This window comes from Podarcis pityusensis (genome assembly GCF_964106645.2).
Source record: "Podarcis pityusensis genome assembly, chromosome: 2".
Lineage (NCBI taxonomy): Eukaryota > Metazoa > Chordata > Lepidosauria > Squamata > Lacertidae > Podarcis > Podarcis pityusensis.
Window position 1 is genome coordinate 9,205,309 of NC_138029.1, and position 22,340 is coordinate 9,227,648.

Consider the following 22,340-nt stretch of genomic DNA (forward strand, 5'->3'; position numbering starts at 1 on the left):
TCACCACTGCTTTGCCCTCCTAATTTTATATTAAACATTGAGTAAATAAATACACTGCAGATGTGGGCAGTTATAATAATAATAATAATAATAATAATAATAATAATAATAATAATAAATTTTTTATTTATATCCCGCCCTCCCCAGCCGAAGCCGGGCTCAGAGCAGCTAACAACAATAAAACAGTAAACAGTGCAACACAATACTCTAAAATCATTTCATTATAAAAGTAGTTCAAATCAAATTGATGGCAACCATTGGGCCAGAGCTCCGCAAAGATTGCCAAAGGAGGGAGTCAGGCTGTGCCCTGGCCAAAGGCCTGGTGGAACAGTTCTGTCTTGCAGGCCCTGCGGAAAGATGTCAAGTCCCGCAGGGCCCTGATCTCTTGTGACAGAGTGTTCCACCAGATCGGAGCCACAGCCGAAAAAGCCCTGGCTCTGGTTGAGGCCAGCCTAACTTCTCTGTGGCCTGGGACCTTCAAGATGTTTTTGTTTGAAGACCATAGGTTCCTCTGTGGGGCATACCAGGAGAGGCGGTCCCGTAGGTACGAGGGTCCTAGGCTGTATAGGGCTTTAAAGGTTAAAACCAGCACCTTAAACCTGATCCTGTACTCCACCAGGAGCCAGTGCAGCTGGTATAGCACCGTGTGAATGTGATCTCGCAGCGAGGACCCCATAAGGAGTCTCGCCACAGCATTCTGCACCCGCTGGAGAAACGAGATCCGCTCAGGTTTTTTGGCAGAGCGTTTGAAAAATAAACAAGCCTTTATTTGCCAACAGTAACAGAGCAAAGCTGTACTCTGGCAAGCCTCTCGCAGCATCAGAATTGCTCAGCAAGGCCAGAAATTCCCCAGGCAAAGGAATTCAGTACCCCAGACTGGGAATTCCATTGCCAATATAGCCCTTGTCTGCTGGGAAGCCTAGCACTGCACAGTCCCACATAAGGGGTATTTTGACACAATACCGTCTGTTACGAGACCATGTTTATAATCTATTACACATTTTATGTTAATGATTTCTAGTCCTTATGTGACAAATCGCCACCAGCAAACTGAAAAATAAATAAATCTCAACCCTTTCCCTTGTAGGAATGTTCAAACTTCTTGACATTATTTACCTTTTTTTCTGAGCCCTTTTCCTATGGTGGTTGCCACCTCTCAAACAGAAAAATAGTCACAACTGTACACTGTGTTCTAAATGTCTTATTGTTGATATTCTTCCGTTGTTCTGGAAGACTTCCATCCTGAAGGGCAGGATGCAGCAGCTATAAATTAAATGGAACCGTGTGCCCCTTATTTTATACAATGGCATCTGAAGAAAGCACCAGAGCTCAGTGGGTAGAGCAAAGACTTTCCATGCCGACGGGCGCAGGTTCAGTTCCTGGGACTGGGAATGTCCCTTGCCTGAAACCCTGAGCAGCTGCTTCCAGCCAGTGTGGACAATACTGAGCTACAGGGACAAATTGGTCTGACTCTATATAAGGCAGGGCTACCACAACATTCTGATAGTTGCCGTATTTCTTCCAGTTCCTTTCTGCATACTTCTTAACACTGGATTTTCGTGTCATTGTTAAGAATTGCTAGGCAATATTTAATCGCTTTTTTAAAAACAATGGCTACTGTGGAGGGAAGGTATGACCCTTGTTCGAAAGGCATGGCACTGTCATCCTGGCCCCACTCTCTTTCCCGTCCTGAAAGGGCAGCTGGTTTTCTAAAATGCCCGCAGGGTTCAGAGCTTAGCTGGGCATAGCCAGTTGTAGCAACCAGGCTGCTGCTAAGTTGCCCATTTTTTTTCATCACTGGGAAAACGCAGCGTTTCACCCCATAAACTTTCAACAAACATGCTTAGCGTTCCTTGTGACTTTCTCTTATCTGATTCCCTCCCCTTCCACGGCTGAATGAGGCTTCCCAGGTTCTTTGCCTCTCAATAGGCAAGTATTTTGTCCACCTTTCCCAACATTTTTAAACAGACTGTGAACGTAAAGGGCGATTGGCCCCACTTGGTTTTCAGCCGATGCACTTAGAACGCCCTGAAACCTTCGCCGCCTGTTTTGTCTTCCCGCAGAATCCCTTTGTGGGGCGGAGTTCTCATCACAATTGCTGACACCTTTATGTTTCTCTTCCTGGACAAGTACGGTAAGCTCCTTTCTTATATAAGCGCTCCTCCTCCTGTCCTTAGTAATCTGACGAGTGGAGCAAGAGCACTTTCGCAATCAACCCTGAGTAGGCCCTGCTATTCATTGGGGCACGCTTGCGAAATCCTGGAAAAGGGCTTTTGCTTGCGACTTGCTTTGCAAACATAGACTCCACATTGGAGGCCCTGCTGGGAATGAGTATTAGAGCTCGTAGGGCTCTCCAGATTGTAGGTGAAGTCTCGCAATCCACTTTGCAAAAGCTGTGGATTCCAGCGGCATGATGTCTTGCATGGGAAACGGCTACTGATTCAAAATGATTAATTCCTTCTCATGTGGCTTTCCTTGTTCTATAGTAACCAACTTCCTGGTTTGGTATTGCCATTCGCTCTTCCCTGCCTCACCTTCCGCCAAAGAACCAGCCTTTGTACATGGCCTCTGATGCTCTATGGGCTGGTGGGCTTTGTATCCCTGTGTATGCTTTTCATGGAAAGAAGGCCCATGGTAGACTTTCCTTTCGAGTAAATGTCATGGGATTGGGCTGGAAAGAGTTTCCATTTTGTGATGCAGGTGTGCACCTGTCACTCAGTATTATGGAATCCTTCCTGTCTGAGAGAGAAGCTGCAATGCTTTTGCTGAGTTCTCTTCCCACACCATCCCAAGTCTCTCTCTGTTGTGTTGTGGAAAATGGTTTGTACTTTGCTTATGAAAATTGCTGGTCTCTTCATTGCTGGAGATGCTGCAACATAGCTTTTCCTACCTGCCCTGACTTAAGGGGAGCGTTTGCCCATGCTAGAATTGGAATTTGTTTCCGTTGCACCTCTGAAGCACAGGGGGGCACATATGGGTCTTTAGAAATGAAACTCCAGTATGGTTCTCCTCTTCTTCCCCCAGTGCCAGACCACTCGCTGGACCCTTTTGCTTCTTTAAAATGATTTGAAGACTGTCCACCCCACTCTCTCCTGAATTAGTTACCCGTTCGTGTGTGGGCATGCTTCAGTTGCGAACTGCTCTGTCCCTATAGTACGGCTGATCTTCTGTTCTAGCAAAAGAATATAGTTGTCCTGGTTGCTGGAAGAAGATTGAAAATATATTTTGACTGCTGATCTAGTTGCATCCTAACAGTTGTATTCAACGCACCACTTAAGTCGCTTGTTCCATCAGTGCAAGGATTTCTCTTTGCGCAATGGAAGGGCCTCACACTGTGCTGGACATTCAAGGCATGCATGCTATTTTGTTGAATGCCACCCCGGGAGAGCAACTTGTGCGGTGTGTAAATGCGCACGGCGCTGCTTGACCTGATGCCCAGTGTGATGAGGTGAGGCACTGAGGAAATGCTTTCACTATTCTGGACCGTATGAAAGGACTTTTGGCTCCCCAAGTATCTCTTAAAAAGTGCATGTGTGTCTTTTTCAGGCTTGAGGAAACTGGAAGCTTTTTTCGGGTTCCTGATTACTATTATGGCCCTTACATTTGGATATGAGGTAACATTCCTTTTTAATATGTGGGGGTTTTGCATTAGAGATTAAAAAGTGACTTTTCCCATTTAGGATGTAACAAAACATGTTGAACTAGATGATTCTATGTGACATCTTCTAGTGGTTTCACGTAAGTGTTGGTACATAGTCTGACTGGCCGTAGAAGTGGTCTTCATATTGTTTGGGATGAGCTTGTGATTTCCCACAGGGGTGAAATTTGCAGCTTTGTGGTGGTGGTACATTCACACCTTCCTTCATATTTATTTTTATTTTATCATGCTTATATCCCCTCCATCCTCTCAATGGAAGCACAGGGTGGCTAACAATATAAAATCTTAGCAATAAAGTATTGTTAGAACTTCTCATCAGAGTCAGATATGAAAACAAAACAGCAGCTGTGCAGTCAGCAAAATCTGTTACACCCCAAGGGTACAGATGAATAGATCTAATGCGACCGTAGCTCTGTATCAACATGGCCATGTAAGAGTGGGCTGAAAAGAGAGATTTGCTATCTTGGTCTTCCCCAACCCAGTGCCCTCCAGGTGTTTTGGACTACAACTCCAATCAGCCACAGCAAGCGTGGCCATTGGCCAGGGTTAGTGGGAGTTGTGGTTCAGTAAATGTCTGTGGAAGGCTGCACTGTATGAGGAGGGGCAAATACCTCGCGAGGGCATTGCTGCATTGGTCTAAAAGTAGACATCTGTGTCTTGCCCAAGGCCGCTTGCGATTCCAGCTGTGCTAATGGCCATCCTCTATGTCCCTACAGTATTTTAGGGTGGGACCAGACCAGGGCCAGTTGCTGAAAGGGATGTTCATGCCCTACTGTGAAGGCTGTGGCATCCCTCAGCTAGAGCAAGCTGTTGGGATCGTGGGTGCTGTCATCATGCCACACAACATGTACTTGCATTCTGCGCTGGTCAAGGTAAGCTTGGGACATTGTTGTTTTTTGCCGATTTTCACTTCAGTCTTTCCCCTCACAATAGGGTTACCAGACGTTCTCGGGGACAGTCCCCGGATTTGCAAATCTGTCCCAGGACAAATTCTGTCCCCAGAATGTCCCCAGATTTGCAAATCTTTCCCTGGGAAACGTGGCAGTGGCAGCCTCAGCAGCCTGGAGCCAGCCTGGTAGCGCAGTTGGCTCTGGCTGGCTTTGGGAGCTGCTCGCTGCCGCCGCCACTGCCGAAGGGGAACCAGGGATGTCTGGCAGTGCAGATCTCCTGCCCCCTTCCCCCTTTGTTTTGACAGATCGGGGGAGGCTTGGGAGTCATGGGCGGGCGGGCGCTGCCCAGGAGGGGCGCAAGGCGCATGGTTTCTCTGCCAGGCAAGGGGCAAAGCCCTTCTTTTGTACCCTGTGAAATATAAATGTGCAGTTTTTTTAAAAAACTGGGCAACAGCCACCCACCCATGACTCCCGAGCCTCCCTCAATCAGTCAAACAAAGGAGGAAGGGGGCAGGAGATCGGGGGAGGCTCAGGAGTCACGGGCAGGTGGCACGCTGTTGCCCAGTTTTTCAAAAACTCTGTGCATTTAAGTTTCACAGGGTGCGCAAGAAGGGCTTTGCACCTTTATACAATATGCATGTGTGCTTGGGCCCAGGGTCTTTTGCCTCAACATCCCCACTACTGATTCCCTGTTGCTATTCAGCTTAAAAAAAAAAAAAGTATCCCCGGATTCATTGAAAAAAAATCAAATAACCATACACTCATGAATAACACACAACAAAGTCACACTTGTGAACCTTCGCACACTTGGCTTCTGAAGCGGCCGCCTGTTCTGTCACACAGTGGCACCACTGTTGCTTCCGTCTTGCACGCCTGTGTACACACTGGGAAATCAATCCTGTGGTGTAGTTAAAATGGCTGCCTTTGCTTTACCGCTCGCTGTGCTAAAATAATAATAATGCTGGGGAAACGGAGAAGAGGCCACCCAGCAGTCAAATTGTGCCTACCATTGATGCCTTCAAATCAGCCTCCTGCGAAAGGCATTCATCAATGCACAGCAACAACCATGCAGGCTGTTGGGAAGAAGCCACAGCTTCTCTCATGGCACAGGCCCCCCTAGCTCAGCAGCCAGGAAGACAGCAGTTGCGACTTGTTACCATAACCCTAGTTAGAGGGACGTGGGTGGCGCTGTGGTCTAAACCACCAAGCCTCTTGGGCTTGTCGATCAGAAGGTCGGCGGTTCGAATCCCCGCGATGGGGTGAGCTCCCGTTGCTTTGTCCCAGCTCCTGCCAACCTAGCAGTTCGAAAGCACACCAGTGCAAGTAGATAAATAGGTACCGCTCCAGCGGGAAGGTAAACGGCATTTCCATGCACTCTGGCTTCCATCATGGTGTCCTGTTGTCCCAGAAGTGGTTTAGTCATGCTGGCCACATGACCCTGAAAGCTGTCTGTGGACAAACGCCGGCTCCCTCGGCCTAAAAAGGGAGATGAGCGCCACACCCTCACAGTCGCCTTTGACTGGACTTAACCGTCCAGGGGTCCTTTACCTTTTACCTTTACTTTAACCCTAGTCTTGGTTGCCTGTTATGTTGGCAAGATACCACAGGGTTTGTTGCAGCCCGTGATAGGTTTCTAAAATCCAGTCAACCTTTTGAGAAGAGTGAACAGAGTTAACAGCCCTCTTTGGGATATTGTACAACTTTATAACCTTTATAGTTTTCAGCGGTGTGTGTTTTCCCTTTAAATTCACGTTCCTGTATAAAATGTGTTGTGGTTCCCATCTTGAACTAAAAAAGGACCACATCAGTAGTTCATCTAGTCCAGCATCCTTGTTCTCATGGTAGCCAAGCAGATGCATATGGGCTGCATTAAGAAGTACCGTATTTTTCGCTCCATAGGGCGCACCGGACCATAGGGCGCACCTACTTTTTAGGGGGGGAAATCAAGAAAAAAAATACTATTTCCCCCCAGTCCCAAAGAGCAGCTTACAGGCTGCGCGCAACCTCTCCCTGCCGGAGGGGTTGCGCGCGGCCATGGCACAAGCCAAGACAGTGAGTGGAGAAGAGGAGACCCTTCTGTTCCTCCTTTGGCTTCCAGGCAGGTGAGTGGCTGAAGGGGCGCTGCGCAGTTCTCCCTCTCTGTGCAGCGCCTCTCCTGCAAAGGAGAGGCGCTGCGCAGAGAGGGAGAACTATGCAGCGCCCCTTCAAGCGAAGCTGGAGGAGGAACAGAAGGAGACCCTTCTGTTCCTTCTCCGGCTTTGCAGGACAGGCGCCTCGTTGCGAAGCTAGAGGAGGAACAGAAGGAGATCCTTCTGTTCCTCCTCCGGTTTCCAGGCAGGTGCGTGGCTGAAGCCTTTGGAGTGCAGCGGGACCTCGCGCTGCGGTCCAAAGGCTTCGGGTTCCTTTGGCTGAAGCCAGGAGAGTCTTGCTCTCCTGGCTTCAGCTAAAGAACCCGAAGCCTTCAGAGCGCAGCGCAAGGAGTCCGCATTCGCTCCATAGGACGCACACACATTTCCCCTTAATTTTTGGAGGGGGGAAAGTACGTCCTATAGAGCGAAAAATACGGTGCTTTCTTTTTCCACCTGCTCTGAATCTTCCAGGATTCAGCTTTCATAGATGAACCCAGGTTCTAGTATTTTGTTGGGTAGGGTAGGCCAAGGTGGAAATTCCCATACATGAACCTTCTGTTCCGAAAGGCTGGGGTAGTCACAGGTGCATTATTGTACTGCGTGTATCTGTGAGACCCTAGTACACAGCCTAGCCCACCTAACTATTGACCTTCAAAAGATGGGTGAATATTCAGACTTCGCACAGGATGCCACCTGTTGGCTTGGACACGGCCTTGAATAAACCTCTTCTTGCAGGCTGTGCTAACCTGTTCTCTTTCTGTCCAGTCTCGACAGGTGAATCGGGCCAACAAGAAGGAGGTCAGTGAGGCCAACAAATATTTCTTCATAGAATCCTGCATTGCCCTCTTCATCTCCTTCATTATAAACGTCTTTGTCGTTTCGGTCTTTGCCCAAGCCTTCTTCGGAAAGACAAACAAAGACTTGGTGAGTCCCTATTCTCTTGTTTGTATTCTGGTACACTTTCGTCCATTTTAAGGCATTCCCAGAAGGCATTCCCAGAAGCGTACAGGATATATAGCAGTAACTTGGCGTGACCCAAACTAAACCAATATTTGAAGCATTTATGTCGCACTCATCTGTCAAAAAGCGTCCTTTGAGTGGATGTGAAGATCAGTAATAAGGCAGGCCCCACCCTGAAAGAGGATCACACAAAAGCAAATGCGATTGGAGGGAAAAGAAGGGAGAAAGCCAAGCCCAGGCACTGATTCTTGGTTACAAAATACCTATAAGACCTGTTGGAAACAGTTCAAGGAAAAGGGGAGTTGCTTGGATCTCAAAAGAATCAATAGAGCGACCATACATATGGGACCAGCACTGGTGACTGTGCCTGGCGAATATTTAATATTCCTACCTTCATGGCTGTGATTCGTGGGTTGGTCACTTAATTCTATTCTGATTTTGAGCTGTGTTTTAATCAATTGTTTGATTTTGTGTTTTTAATGTATTATATATTTGGTGTTAGCCGTCCTGTGCCCGGCCTTGCTTGGCCAGGGAGGGCAGGGTATAAATAAATTATTATTATTATTATTATTATTATTATTATTATTATATTACATCCCATTTCTCCTGCTGCATCCTGATGGAATCTCCAAGCATTTATATTTATATTTATTATGTTATGTTATATTATATTATATTACATTACATCATATCATATATCATATCATCATATCATATCATATCATATCATATCATATCCCAGCAATATGTTCCTTTCCTCATACTTGGATCAACTTTGTGAAAACGTAGTTTTTGAAACATGTCAAAATTTGTCTTTGCAGCAAGAAATGTGTGCAAATAAAACCTTTGCTCCACCTTCGTTGTTTCAATCAAATGGGACCCTGGATGTCGATATCTATAAAGGGGTGAGTAGGTCTTTGAACGGCCATATTCATTTTTCTTGAGGTAGCAAGGGAATATTGGGCTTGGCTCAGAACCATATTTGATCGTTTCAGCCCTTGCTCCCTCAAACAAAGTTGACTACATTTAAAATTCATGAAGAATCTTGCGTGTAGCCAAGGAAAGGTTGAATCTAATGTTATGCAAGCAGACTTCCACTGGTGCAATGGGACTTTCCATCCTCCTCCCCCATGCCCCCTTCCCAGCACACATTTCAAATCTTCCGGAGACACGCCCTGGAGCAGATTTTTGGGGGTGCAGGAGGTCCCATTGGAATAGCAGAACACTCTAACATTTAGCTTGTACAGTGTCTACATTCTCTTTTATCTCCTTCTGTTATCACTTTTAAAAAGAGCAGTGATAAACACAGCTCTATAAGGATGCTGGCTAAAAGTCCAAATTTAAAAGGTAAAGGACCCTTGATCATTAGGTCCAGTCGCGGACGACTCTGGGGTTGCGGCGCTCATCTCGCTTTACTGGCCGAGGGAGCCGGCGTTTGTCCGCAGACAGCTTCCGGGTCATGTGGCCAGCATGACTAAGCCGCTTCTGGCGAAACCAGAGCAGCGCACGGAGACGCCTTTTACCTTCTCGCTGGTGTGGTACCTATTTATCTACTTGCACTTTGACGTGCTTTTGAACTGCTAGGTTGGCAGGAGCAGGGACCGAGCAACGGGCGCTCACCCCGTCATGGGGATTCGAACCACTGACCTTCCGATCAGGCTCAGTGGTTTAGACCACAGTGCCACCCGCATCAAATTAAAAACCACCATAGTCCAAATTAAAAACCATCATAACCTACCTCTGAAAAACATGCAGAGTCGTAAAATGTTCCGTTTTGAAGACAGTGAACAAATCTTCCTTAAAAAGGAAGGTTTAACAAGCTTCCGGAAGGATGTTAAAGAGGTGCTATCAAAGATCTTGGGGAACCTGGTGGAGTACATGCTGACACCCCCCCCCCCAAAAAAAACCAACCCCACTTCAAACTGGAGACAATGCTTTATCAGGCATTAGGGCAACAATCCATATGTTGTCTGTAAAAAAAAACAACACACACACCCTGCAAAAGTTTTGATTTCAATGTTTCAGCCATTGTTTTTCCTCTGGATTTAGCAGGGAAGGACAAGAGAGGAGATGCAAATATTAGACAAGTTTGGGTCTCCCCTTCATTGCTCTAGTGCAGGGGCCAGCAAACTTTTTCAGCAAGGGGCCGGTCCACTGTCCCTCAGACCTTGTGGGGGGCCAGACTGTATTCTGGAGGGGGGGAAATGAACGAGTTCCTTTGCCCCACAAATAACCCAGAGATGCATTTTAAATAAAAGGACACATTCTACTCATGTAAAAACACACTGATTCCCGGAATGTCTGCGGGCCAGATTTAGAAGACGATTGGGCCGGATCCGGCCCCCGGGCCTTTGTTTGCCTACCCATGGTCTAATGTTCTGCAAACAACCTCAGGGAGGTTTTTTTATTTCTGCTCCCATCCAAAGCAATAGTTCAAGCTCATTGCTCTTGGGAAAATGGAAAGTTGACAACGTAACTGTCATTTGGCACTGGTGTATTTATGAAAATTAATGTATGTGTGCAGTAGCCCTGACCTTCAAGTTCATGTTCTGTTTGAGTAACTTGGCCAACCTCATCTAAATAGCGGTTTTAATAAAATGGCCCCCTTGCATTAGATCGCTGCCTTGGCAGCTCTAAATTGTAAGTCTTTATTTGCCATCACCCCTCAGAATTTTACTTTTACACATCATTGACAAGAATCCTTCTGTGTTCTAGGGTGTTGTTCTGGGTTGTTCTTTTGGCCCGGCTGCTCTCTACATCTGGGCTATCGGGATTCTCGCTGCAGGTCAGAGTTCGACAATGACGGGAACATACTCTGGACAATTTGTCATGGAGGTATTTCGTCTCTCTTCGGCCACGTTGGCTTATGTTTGTCAACCAGGAACCTTTTTCCTTACTTGAGTGAGGATGAGATGATGGAGATGTCGCAACCTGGTCTAAACAGTTCAGTTACCTGTGGGTGTATGCTTTCTGGTGTATGCAAGCAATTCTGGTGTATGCAAGAAAAGCAGCGTGCAATAACTTAGGCTGCTGTGTAGCATCTTCAGAGCAGATGCTGGGACTAAGAAAACAAACAACAAAACTTGTCTTAATGGCATTTTTTAATACCTTTTTTAAAAAATCAGACTTTGCATGGCTTTCCATTTAAAGGTAAAGGGACCCCTGACCATTAGGTCCAGTCGTGGACGACTCTGGGATTGCGGCGCTCATCTCGCTTTATTGGCCGAGGGAGCCGGTGTATAGCTTACATACAGATTCCGGGTCATACATACAGATTCCAGGTCATGTGGCCAACATGACTAAGCCGCTTCTGGCAAACCAGAGCAGCGCATGGAAATGCCGTTTACCTTCCTGCTGGAGTGGTACCTATTTATCTACTTGCACTTTGACGTGCTTTCGAACTGTTAGGTTGGCAGGAGCTGGGACCGAGCAACGGAAGCTCACCCCGTTGCAGGGATTTGAACCACTGACCTTCTCGTCGGCAAGCCCAAGAGGCTCAGTTGTTTAACCCACAGTGCCACCCACGTCCCGGGGTTTTCCATTTATGATTATATAAATAAAAAGGATTATTTTTTTATTTAAAAAAATCACCATGGAGTGATGTTTATGAAAATGAAAGACACACAAAGGTAAACAATGATCAAGTGAGAGAATACTGGAAGGTTGCGAGCATAGATTTGTGAAGGTTCTGAGCATTAAGCTGAAAACTAGCTAGTTAACCTGAGAATGTCTTCCTTGTACCCGTATCCCACCCTACAAACTGTTGTTTGATGACATTTGAGCTCTGCTGGCTATTCGGGTCATTTGTCTCCCCATTGCTTGTTTCAGGGGTTCCTCAATCTGAAGTGGTCGCGCTTTGCTCGAGTGGTTTTGACTCGCTCCATCGCCATCACGCCCACCCTCCTGGTTGCCATTTTCCAAGATGTGGAACGCCTGACCGGCATGAACGACTTCCTCAACGTTCTTATGAGCCTGCAGGTGAGAGTCCTGAAGAATAGTTGTGGGGGCACATTTACTGGCCGCAGCGAAATTTGCCCTCGGAAAGGCTTGGGAGGGATGACGGAATCCAGGTTCGACGCACTGGTTTTCAAAAGCAGGGATTTGAAAAAATAAAACCTAGCAGTCCAATGAAAGGAAACTCAGCACATACTGAGTTGGTTTAGCAGTCTAGGGCCCATTTGTTTTCTACGTGGAAAGTCAGACCTGTGCAATGCAGGTTATTTCGTATGCTAAAGGGGACAAGCCATCACCCTCCAGGGAAATATAGACTTGAGGGTGAGTTTTGTAAGGCCAGCTAGGAGGAAATCCAGAGCTGGAAGCCCAAGTTTAGGATACCTTCTTGAGCAATATCTCCCTCCCCCCTTTTTTTCTTCCTTTCCAGCTTCCTTTTGCATTAATTCCAGTCCTCACATTCACCAGTTTGCGCCCTGTGATGAATGACTTCGCCAATGGCCTGTAAGTATGAAGAATTGCATGTGTAGCACATCCTTGAGGGACCTGAGAAGGGTAAAAACTGAGATGCATAATATTGCTTCTGAGCAGACACTTCTCAGTACAGTGGTACCTTGGTTTACGCTTTATCCATTCCGGAAGTCCATTTACAAATGGAACACACTCAACAGGAAGCGGAACATTTTCTGCTTCCAAGGCAAAGTTCACAAACCAAAACACCTGCTTCCGGGTTTGCAGCGTTCTTAATCCAAGCTGTTCATAAACGAAGCTGTTCTTTAACCAAGGTGCCACTGTATCTGGGAACTGTTGTCACTTGGGCAAGCCACTTTAAATCTCAGCACCTGGATGTAATTCCACAGCAAGTTGAGGCTTCACTTTATTACTAAGAAGTGACACTCTTCACATGAGCATAGGACTGTGTGCGTGTGCATGCATACACACAGTATTTCTCTCCTCACTCTGTAAATAAAAAAAGGGCAGGGACCCTCCCTCCAATGTGTGGAGTGTGTTTTATAGTCAGTACGACCAGTGGAACCTGTAGCTTTGCAGCTTTTCTGTGGAATGCCAGGACCACGTGTCCATTTTAGTTTGCTGTACTCCTGGGCAACATCTTTGTCTTTCGCCAGGCTGCTGTGTGCAACCACTGCTTCCAGCACATCACCATAAATACTTGAAAAGCAATACATGCAGTGACTTGCCAGTTGCCGAACCTTTTACACTATAATAATTGCAGTAAAACTTTACACTTTTTTATATATATACATACACACAAACACACACACACACAAACACACACACATACCTCATCACTGCAGATGGTGACAGCAGTCACAAAATTAAAAGATGCCTGCTTCTTGGGAGAAAAGCAATGACAAACCTAGACAGCATCTTCAGAAGCAGAGACATCACCTTGCCAACAAAGGTCCGAATAGTTAAAGCTATGGTTTTCCCAGTAGTGATGTATGGAAGTGAGAGCTGGACCATCAAGAAGGCTGATCGCCGAAGAATTGATGCTTTTGAATTATGGTGCTGGAGGAGACTCTTGAGAGTCCCGTGGACTGCAAGAAGATCAAACCTATCCATTCTGAAAGAAATCAGCCCTGAGTTCTCACTGGAAGGACAGATCCTGAAGCTGAGGCTCCAATACTCTGGCCACCTCATGAGAAGAGAAGACTCCCTGGAAAAGACCCTGATGTTGGGAAAGATTGAGGGCACAAGGAGAAGGGGATGACAGAGGACGAGATGGTTGGATAGTGTTCTCGAAGCTACCAGCATGAGTTTGACCAAACTGCGGGAGGCAGCGGAAGACAGGAGTGCCTGGCGTGCTCTGGTCCATGGGGTCACAAAGAGGCGGACACGACTAAACAACAACAACAACAGTATATATATATATATATATATATATATAGTGTGTGTGTGTGCGCGCGCACACACACACACACACACACACACATACATACAGGATGAGTCCTTTAAAAGAGGCTCCGTGGATACAGAGTGCACATGTTCCATGAGGCCCCTTTTAAAAGACTCACCCTGTATGTATTTACAATACACATGAACACACTTTTGGTTGCTCTTCCACATCAGTTTCCCCTGTCCCTACACTGCAGAGTCCCATCCTGTAGGCTTCTAGGGTATGAGGTGGTTTCTGTAAATGTGGTCACATAACTTTATTTTTGTGAGCCTTTTTTGGGTGGAGGAGGGGGTTGAGTATTAAGCCTATTCTGTCGCACTTCTCAACCATTCCGCATAGTTACACGTCATTCCCATTTCATCTCCTCCCGCTATAATAATTGTTTCTTAATTTGACTTTTAGGGCCTGGAAGATCGCTGGGGGAATTCTCATTCTTATCATCTGCGCCATCAACATGTACTTTGTGGTGTCGTATGTAACTGGCCTGGGACAAACCCTCTATTATGTGATTGCTTCACTTCTTAGCATTGTCTACCTAGCCTTCGTGGCATATTTGGTAAGTTAATAGTGGGTTTGCATCGTTGTTGTTGTTGTTGTTGTTGTTGTTGTTGTTGTTGTAAGTCTTCAAAAAGGAAAACAACAACAGCATCTTACTAGGAAGCATGACTTTCTTCCCCCACCTGGTCCAGAGATGTTTTTTTTTTAAATCTATGGCGTTTGCCAGGCAATACTATTCCAGCACACTGGGAAACTGCCAGATGTCAGAGGGCAAAGGGGCAAATTTAGCAGGGGATCAAATACTTTCCCCCCTCACTGTGTAGGTGTCTTAATGCAGAGTTCTTCCCTCCGCCATCCCAGCACATAGCAGTTTCTGTATCTGCATCATTTCCCACTTAAAAATAACCTTATCTAGGGAAAATGAGATGGATTGCCCAGTAAATTAGAAGTTTGTGTTGGGATACTGCCAGGGAGACTGAAAGTCCATCATGACTCCATGTCATCTCCGGACGTCCATCGATCTCCCATAGACACGCAGTATCAGCAATTAGCGACATGAGCTCCAGAAATAGCCTGCCACATTCCAGAGCTGATGCACGCTCTATCAGCAGATAATGCACAGCGAAAGATGCACTCAGGAGAGCATTATTTACAAGTTTATTCAGCGTTGATCAGAACAAAGAAAACATGACTGCCAGCTTCAGTTCCTCAGACACAGAGAGAACGAAAGCATAGACACAACAGAAACATCCTGTGAACAGGAAATACACAGGCTGTGACACAAACATCCTGCTCCCTTTTAAGGTGGAATGGAAATATCCTAACAGTTTGTACCTCAGGCTACATGATAGCGTTCTCACTGACTTACTTCGAAAACAGCGTGTATTTTCAGAAAAGGTTGTTCTTCCCAGAACAAAACAACAACCTTGTGTGTGTGTCCCCTCCCAAATGTCTCTCTTTAAAAACCAGCTCCCATCATTGAATCCCAGGATGTGACTATGCAAATGAAGGGGGTGGGGCTATGCAGATAGCACTAAACCCAGTTCCTTTTTTTTAAAATAAAGTTTTTTATTGATACAAGAAAAAGAAAAAAAACCACAAATACCAAATTACACACAAGAATAACCATACATATAATTTTCTTAGCAAACAATAAAACATCTATTGATCTTAACACTAAAGACCCAACCTCCCGTCTATTCCATATTTCAAATTCATATTACTTATTGCCAATACACACTTTTATAGTAATTAAACTTATTCTTAATAAATCTAATTTCTTATATCTACCTTGCAACTTTTACTGAAGTTCCTCAAATGCTGCAACAGAATTTAAACTACTATATTTATTTTTCAGATATTCTTTGAAAACCTCCCATTTTGAAACAAATTCCTGTTTTGATTTATTCTTTATTTTTTCTGATAAACCATCTTAATTCGGCATATTCTGTCAGCTAGCACTAAACCCAGATAGCAGATAGCCCTAAACCCAGTTCTCGGTGGTGGCGCCCACCCTGTGGAAAGCCCTCCCATCAGATGTCAAGGAAATAAACAACTACAGTGGTACCTCGGGTTAAGTACTTAATTCGTTCCGGAGGTCCGTTCTTAACCTGAAACTGTTCTTAACCTGAAGCACCACTTTAGCTTATGGGGCCTCCTGCTGCCGGAGCCCGATTTCTGTTCTTATCCTGAAGCAAAATTCTTAACCCGAAGCACTATTTCTGGGTTAACGGAGTATGTAACCTGAAGCGTATGTAACCCGAGTTACCACTATATCTGACTTTTAGAAGACATCTGAAGGCAGCTCTGTTTAGGGAAGTTTTTAATGTTTGATGTTTTGTTGTTCTGTTGGGAGCTGCCCAGATTGGCTGGGGAAACCCAGCCAGATGGGTGGGGTATTATTACAGCCTAAAATACTTGGGCTCAGGGATGGTCTACTTTTCTCTGTGTCCTTTTGCAAATGTTATGGGCTGACTGAGAGCAACCTGTCTTCACTCTTATTTTACATATTTAAAGCAAGGGTGGATGCATAGCCATACCTTTTGAATGTCGTCCTACACAATCTCCTCTCACGTACCAGATAGCAGGGGGAATTTGGCCCCTTTTAAACAACATAAATCTGCCCTTTATGTCATTTTGAAGCTATGTTTCGAAATGCCTTCTCCAGAGTGAAACTCTGAATTTCTCCATAGCATATTGCCTGCACATTTTGCTTCATAACTTTCACTCTAAAGGGGCTAGAGACTTAAAACAAAAAAATATATATATGAAAGCTTACAGTCGTTGCTTTCTGAGCCTAGTTCAGCCATAACTCCCTCTTAGTGGCTCTGACCATAGACACCATTTTAGCAAAAGCATTTCTTCTTGCTTATAAGAGAGGGCATGACCTCGTCTAAGGAGCTTCTGGCCCTGGCGCATATGTGCATCATGTTAAAAGGAATTGTTTGTTGTTGTTCTTCTGAAGTATTCTTCTGACTTGCAGTGATGCACATTTAATTGGATTAAAACTCCTAGAATCGCTCAGCTAAGATTTCTTTAGTCGGGTTAACTAGATCTGCCTCTTGGCATGCAATGGCAGCAACTGTTGTGTGACACATTTTTCTCTTGGCTCCCCTCACAATGTGTTTCTTAGGGTGGAATTGCACATCCCCCTTCACGTTTTGAAACCTGGTAGAGGGCTGCTGTTTTGCTGAGGCATTGGGAAGTTGGGGCAGGGGTGTGACCCTAGGTGGTTTTCAACTAAAGTTTACTTAGAGTAGTGACTAAGTTAGGCCGGACCCTGAGATCATCTTCTGAGGCACTCCTTCATGTACCTCCTCCTCGAGAGCTCTGGAGGGTGGCAACATGAGAACGGGGCCTTCTCTGCAGTGGCCCCCTGTCTGTGGAATGCTCTCCCCAGGGAAGTTCGCCTGGCGCCTTCATAATACACCTTTCAGCACCAGGCAAAAACGTTCCTCTTTAACCAGGCCTTTGACTGACCTAATCAACATCCGATACCCTTTAAAATGTGACACTTGGGGGGGGGGCGTGTTGGATTATTGTTTTTATTTTATTTTATATATTGTGATTTTTGTTTGTGAACCATCCTGAGACCTCCGGGTATAGATAAAGGTAAAGGGACCCCTGACCATTGGGTCCAGTCGTGGCCGACTCTGGGGTTGCGGCGTTCATCTCACTTTATTGGCCGAAGGAGCCGGCGTACAGCTTCCTGGTCATGTGGCCAGCATGACTAAGCCGCTTCTGGAGAACCAGACCAGCACACGGAAACGCCGTTTACTTTCCCACTGTAGCAGTCCCTATTTATCTACTTGCACTTTGACGTGCTTTCGAACTGCTAGGTTGGCAGGAGCTGGGACAGAGCAACGGGAGCTCACCCCGTTGCGGAGATTCGAACCGCCGACCTTCTGATCGGCAAGTCCTAGGCTCTGTGGTTTAACCCACAGTGCCACCCATGTCCCTTTCCGGGTATAGGGCGGTATATAAATTCAGTAAACGAAATGACCCACTCTGGGGTATATCCAAGACTGGTCCTACTCAGAGCAGACCATTTCAAATTAATAGATATAATTCAGGTCCATTTATTTCAATGGCCCTACTCTCCCAGTGAAATTAATAGACCTGAGACCTATGATCACACGGGAACAATGCACTGTTTTCTTTGTAGTGGCTAAAATACTTTGTGGTGGGACTGTCTTTTTAAGTAAACCTACAATTGATTTGGGATTCTGCTTCTCTCCTCCAGACTTGGCTGTGCCTAATAGCTCTCGGAGCCTCCTTCCTGGCCTGTGGTCGCACGGTAAGAGTCACGAGAACGTTGCTTATTGAAGAGCCGGCTTCGTCTCCAATTAATTAAATACTGGGTCTGTCTGTACGCAACAGGGAGCCATCAGGGCCAGTGTGTTTCTATGGTTTACTCTGTGAACATATCCAAATGTATGTGCGCTTTTGCACAAAGTTAAGATTGTGGTAATGGTGTTAAAAAACAATAATTGTGGTTGTACATATTGAGAAATACTCGGGTTCTTTTCCTTGCTGTCCCCCAACAATCACACTCTAAAGAACAAACGAACAAAAATTCTCATTGCTTCCGTTGTAGCATTAGATTCTCAGTGTGAGAATGCAAACACTAAAATGCTTTCAACTTTAACCAAGGGACTAATGCTATATTCTAACTGGGATTCGTTCAATTAATGGCAATCGTGTCTTTTAAAAACCCATGTTTGAAAGGCGTAAAATTAAATGACGTGATTGCACTTGAATAGAATAGACCCTAATGAGTCTTGCTAGTGTCGGCAGCTGGAATGCAAGGTAAAGGCTAACATTATTCAGTGCTAAGGAATGCATCTTTATTCTGGACTATGCTTCAGGATGCAGGTAAATCCCCATGGGCAGGAAGCAGGGGAGAATCTCCCTGCATGTTGGGAAATAGCATGAGAAACGTTATGCTGAATCTTTCTTCCTGTGAAGCTGGCTTTCTGCAGGCAGGCAGCACCCCCACAGCTGAGCATTCAGGCCCTCTATCTGGAACCCAAAATAGTGCAGTTTGATTAAAGTATTGTCCGTGAATTCTGCTAAATGTAGAAGCTGGCAAGCGAATCAGTCTCCTGTCCAGTTGATTAATGTTGGCTGACCGCTGCTTCTGATAACGATTAAAGGCAGGTGTAAGTTAGTGATGCTGAGGCTGTTTCTGAATCCTTTATCAAAGAGAGCCTTGCAAAGCTGAGAACTTATTTTGGAAGGAGTACAAGCCACTTCTGAAAATACAATACTAGTGAAAGTACTAGTGCCTGCCAGATGGCCAGAGTATCATCTTCTGCAGGGCTACTGTCAAAAAAAAATCACACAAATAGAGTGGCTGCACATTTTGGCTGAGAAGCAGGTAGAAAGGCTGCTTGGCCTGGTCATTTAATTGTTGGTCTTCACTAGAGGCTTGCTTTCCAGCTAAAGAGATGGGCACATGTATCATGTGCTCTGGAACTTTATTTCTCTTAAGCAACTGTCCCAACTTCCCCCAAACGGCTTTCTTGGTACTCTTCAGTGTAAAAGCTAGATCACAGTTAAAGAGAGGAAATCCACAATTTTTGTATAGATTTCTCCCTTTCCTGTCTCCATTGGAGTTCTCCGTTAGAGAACTCTCAATTATTAGCTTTTTCTTAAACAAAAGAACAACTGCTAAAAATTAAAACTGGGCCTGTACATTAAAAAGTGTTAATTAACTTGCTTAGTGTGCAATTCTGGTGGTCAGCAATGGGGAAATAATTTTGCATTCAATGTTTACAAGTTTTTACTGTTTGTTTTGTGACTAATTGTTATTAAGACAGTGAAGTGATGTCCATATTTCCTGTAACTCTTTGTGTCATGAATGTTAGGGTTAAAATGAAGGTTTCGGCATCTGTTGGAGGAAAATACTTAAGTATGAATACTTGAATCCTCTTTCTAGCCAGGAGTCTCCAACTATCACAAACATATTTTTTTAAAAAAACAAAACATAGTTAACCTGGTGTAATTATTCCAGTTACTCCTTCCGTCATCTTAAATGGTTTTTCTGTATTTCTTTTTGTTGCTTCATTTCCTTTTAACAGTCTTCAGGGTAGCATTGCAAAATCCTCCCCTTTTGGCATTACAACATTGAGATAGATACTAAGAAAGGGCTAATTATAGTATTAATAACGTTAATAATTGCATCACTGAGCTATGTGTAGGTATAATGATGAATGGTTTTTACCTCATGGAATATGTTTCATATATTCCTCCTGGAATATCGTTCAGAGATGCATGTGTCTGTCATCTGTTAAATAGAATTCAGAGTGACTTGCTAAGGTTGCAGCGTGGTCTGAAAAGGCCCAATACAGAACATAGGAGCACATTGTGAAACGAGCTCCACAGAAATTCAGAGACAATTCCACTACCTCCGTATTCTGTTTCATTTGGGAAATGGTAAACATTTAGATTCCCAAATATATTTCTGTTCTTAAAAGAAAAACCTGAGGGAGTCCTTGAGATTTGCCTCAACAGGACTTGCTTGCAAATATTGTCATTGGTCTCAAATGTTACCCTTATCTTGTGAAACTGATAAGTATACTGGTTTCGCTGGACTAGAATTTGGGCTAAGGTAGCTTTGTTGCATCTACTTCATCAGCTGCGTTTCAGGTCCAAAAACAAAACAGCTTTGGATGGGTTCCAATTTTAATACTTTTCTTGCACGTATTGTGAGGCTAACCACCCACTTGGCTTGAAGAGGGCTACCCATAATCACTAGAAGGTAGGAATCAGAACTGGTCATAACTTGACCAATGTCCCCACCCCACAAAGACATTTGACATTCTCACACAATCCTTCATGTGTGTTTCTCTTTTAAAAACACTAACGGTACATCTTGACTTGAAATGCCCTAATTTTTCCAATCGTCACCGGAAGCCAGACTGTCTGAGTGTCTTCAGGATTCATCCTCCAATTTTTCTGTACCATTTTTAACGTGATCATTATCGTTTTGCTCCCTGGGTATTGATAAGATTTAACGGGTTGAATAATAACTTTATATCAGCGTTAACCTATGCCCTGTTTTTGACAAATGTCAAAGGTTGCATTCCAGGGCATAGTTAAACATGCTCAAATCCTTTTAAAACTGGTCAGCCTAACGGATGCTTTGTTCTGTGCTTGAGCAATAATCCAAGGCTGTAATAGCCTACTGGCCCACATACGATGGGGTGATGGATGGACTTTCTATTGCTGCTTCAAGGTGCACCTAAATTTCAAATGTAGAGGAAAAATACAATTAAACTATTTTCAGTTAGTGTGGGAGCATCCAGTTCTGCTCAAGATCTAGACAATACATTTTTGTCTCATGTGCACTTGTGGGGAAAAATTAATGGCAGCTGTGAGGATCTTTTGCTTAAGAGAAGGTGACATTGCATGTGTTCTGAGACTTTCAAGGTGGCTAGAATCTTTCCTTCTGCCTACAACTGTATGTAGTGCCATAAAGGTGACAAAATGACATTGCATCATAGGCATGGCATGATGCCAAGAGGGTACCTAGCTTTCCCCCACTCAACACTAACATAGCCTGATACACTCCAATACTTTTGGACTACAACTCCCAGAATCCTCTACCAGCATGGGATGGGGAAAGGCTGCACTCAAGGCCAGTTGGTGTTTGCTTTGTGTAGTTTTACTTAAGAAAAGACGTCCTTGCCTGCAGTAGAGAAGGACCTCTGAAATCCAGGGTTTAAGTTGGCCATACACTTGAGAGGTGTGGTTCCTACTGGGCCGTGCTGCTGTTATATCTTCATTCACTACAGAGGGGCACTGATCATTTCTTTTTGCTGCAACAAAGCTGCTAAATTTTGAATTGCTTTTTATCTGACCATCTCAAGTCTCCCGGTTTTATTTGTACTAGCTTAACCTATCTGACTGCTCGTTTTTGCTGTATTTCAATAAACTTTGTGAACATTTCCCCAGCTCAGAAGCAGGCATTATTTTAACAGTTTTGTTTTGCAAACTCGGAGAGTGCGTCTGGCATTTTCTATGTGGACTTTGCAGAATTACTTGAAATGCTTTGTATACTCCATGGGCAAATTGCTTTCCAGGTTTTTCAGTAGCAGAATAGTTTACACTATTGGGGAGTTGCATGGTTATAAAATGGCCAGCGGCCTTCAGCAGCTGTAATTTTTTCTTCGGTGCACTTTAACGTTGTAAATTCTCAGAAGAAAGATAGACAAGCCTGCCTCTTGGGATGTCAGTTTCTGTCTGACACCGTTTTGAACATGGTACAAGATTCTGAAAATCGTAGCTATGTAGCAGTCTTAAAGCATCCGTGCTACACAGTTTGGGTTGTAAAATCTATGAAACAAATGTCTATTTTTTCTAGTATAAATCAGTCTGTATAAATGATAATTTAAATTAAAAGAATGGAACATTTTCCAACTTGGGTGTCTTTCTTTTCTGCTTAAATTAACCTCACGAAGGTTGTATTATTTGGGTATTATTTGACATATCAAGCACACGATGATTATTATTATTTGTAAAATGCGCCCAGATGTGGAATGTGGGCAGTGTTCTCTCTTCCTGCCCTGTCCCCCAGTTCATTTGAGCATTGAAGGATTCTGCACCCACATCTGCAAAGCACACCCTGCCGTTGAATGGAATACCCTGCTGTCTTGCATAGAGATCCATGCAGACATCAAAACCTTTGTGATGCTTTGCATTGCCATTGCAGGCTGCAATCGGTGATTCTGGCACAAGGCGATGTTCAGTTTGCCGCTTTGGGGAGGTAAAGATTCAAAGTGGCAAGCCATTGAGGAGCTGACGGTAGGAACATTCCTGTTGGCTGGCTGCAA

At 44.7% G+C, this 22,340-nt stretch overlaps 1 protein-coding gene across 5 annotated transcripts in view; it reads left to right on the plus strand.

Annotated features, from left to right (window-relative positions):
* The window catches only part of SLC11A2 (solute carrier family 11 member 2), a 67,766-nt gene that overhangs the window by 36,405 nt on the left and 9,021 nt on the right, over nt 1-22,340 (plus strand). For all 5 annotated transcript variants that reach the window (XM_080994632.1, XM_080994633.1, XM_080994635.1 and 2 more), the window contains 10 exons: nt 2,064-2,134; nt 3,547-3,614; nt 4,375-4,530; nt 7,443-7,601; nt 8,459-8,542; nt 10,353-10,472; nt 11,466-11,615; nt 12,019-12,092; nt 13,909-14,062; nt 17,747-17,800. In XM_080994632.1, the coding sequence (XP_080850758.1) occupies nt 2,064-2,134; nt 3,547-3,614; nt 4,375-4,530; nt 7,443-7,601; nt 8,459-8,542; nt 10,353-10,472; nt 11,466-11,615; nt 12,019-12,092; nt 13,909-14,062; nt 17,747-17,800 (1,090 nt within the window). The remainder of the gene's footprint in view (nt 1-2,063; nt 2,135-3,546; nt 3,615-4,374; nt 4,531-7,442; nt 7,602-8,458; nt 8,543-10,352; nt 10,473-11,465; nt 11,616-12,018; nt 12,093-13,908; nt 14,063-17,746; nt 17,801-22,340) is intronic.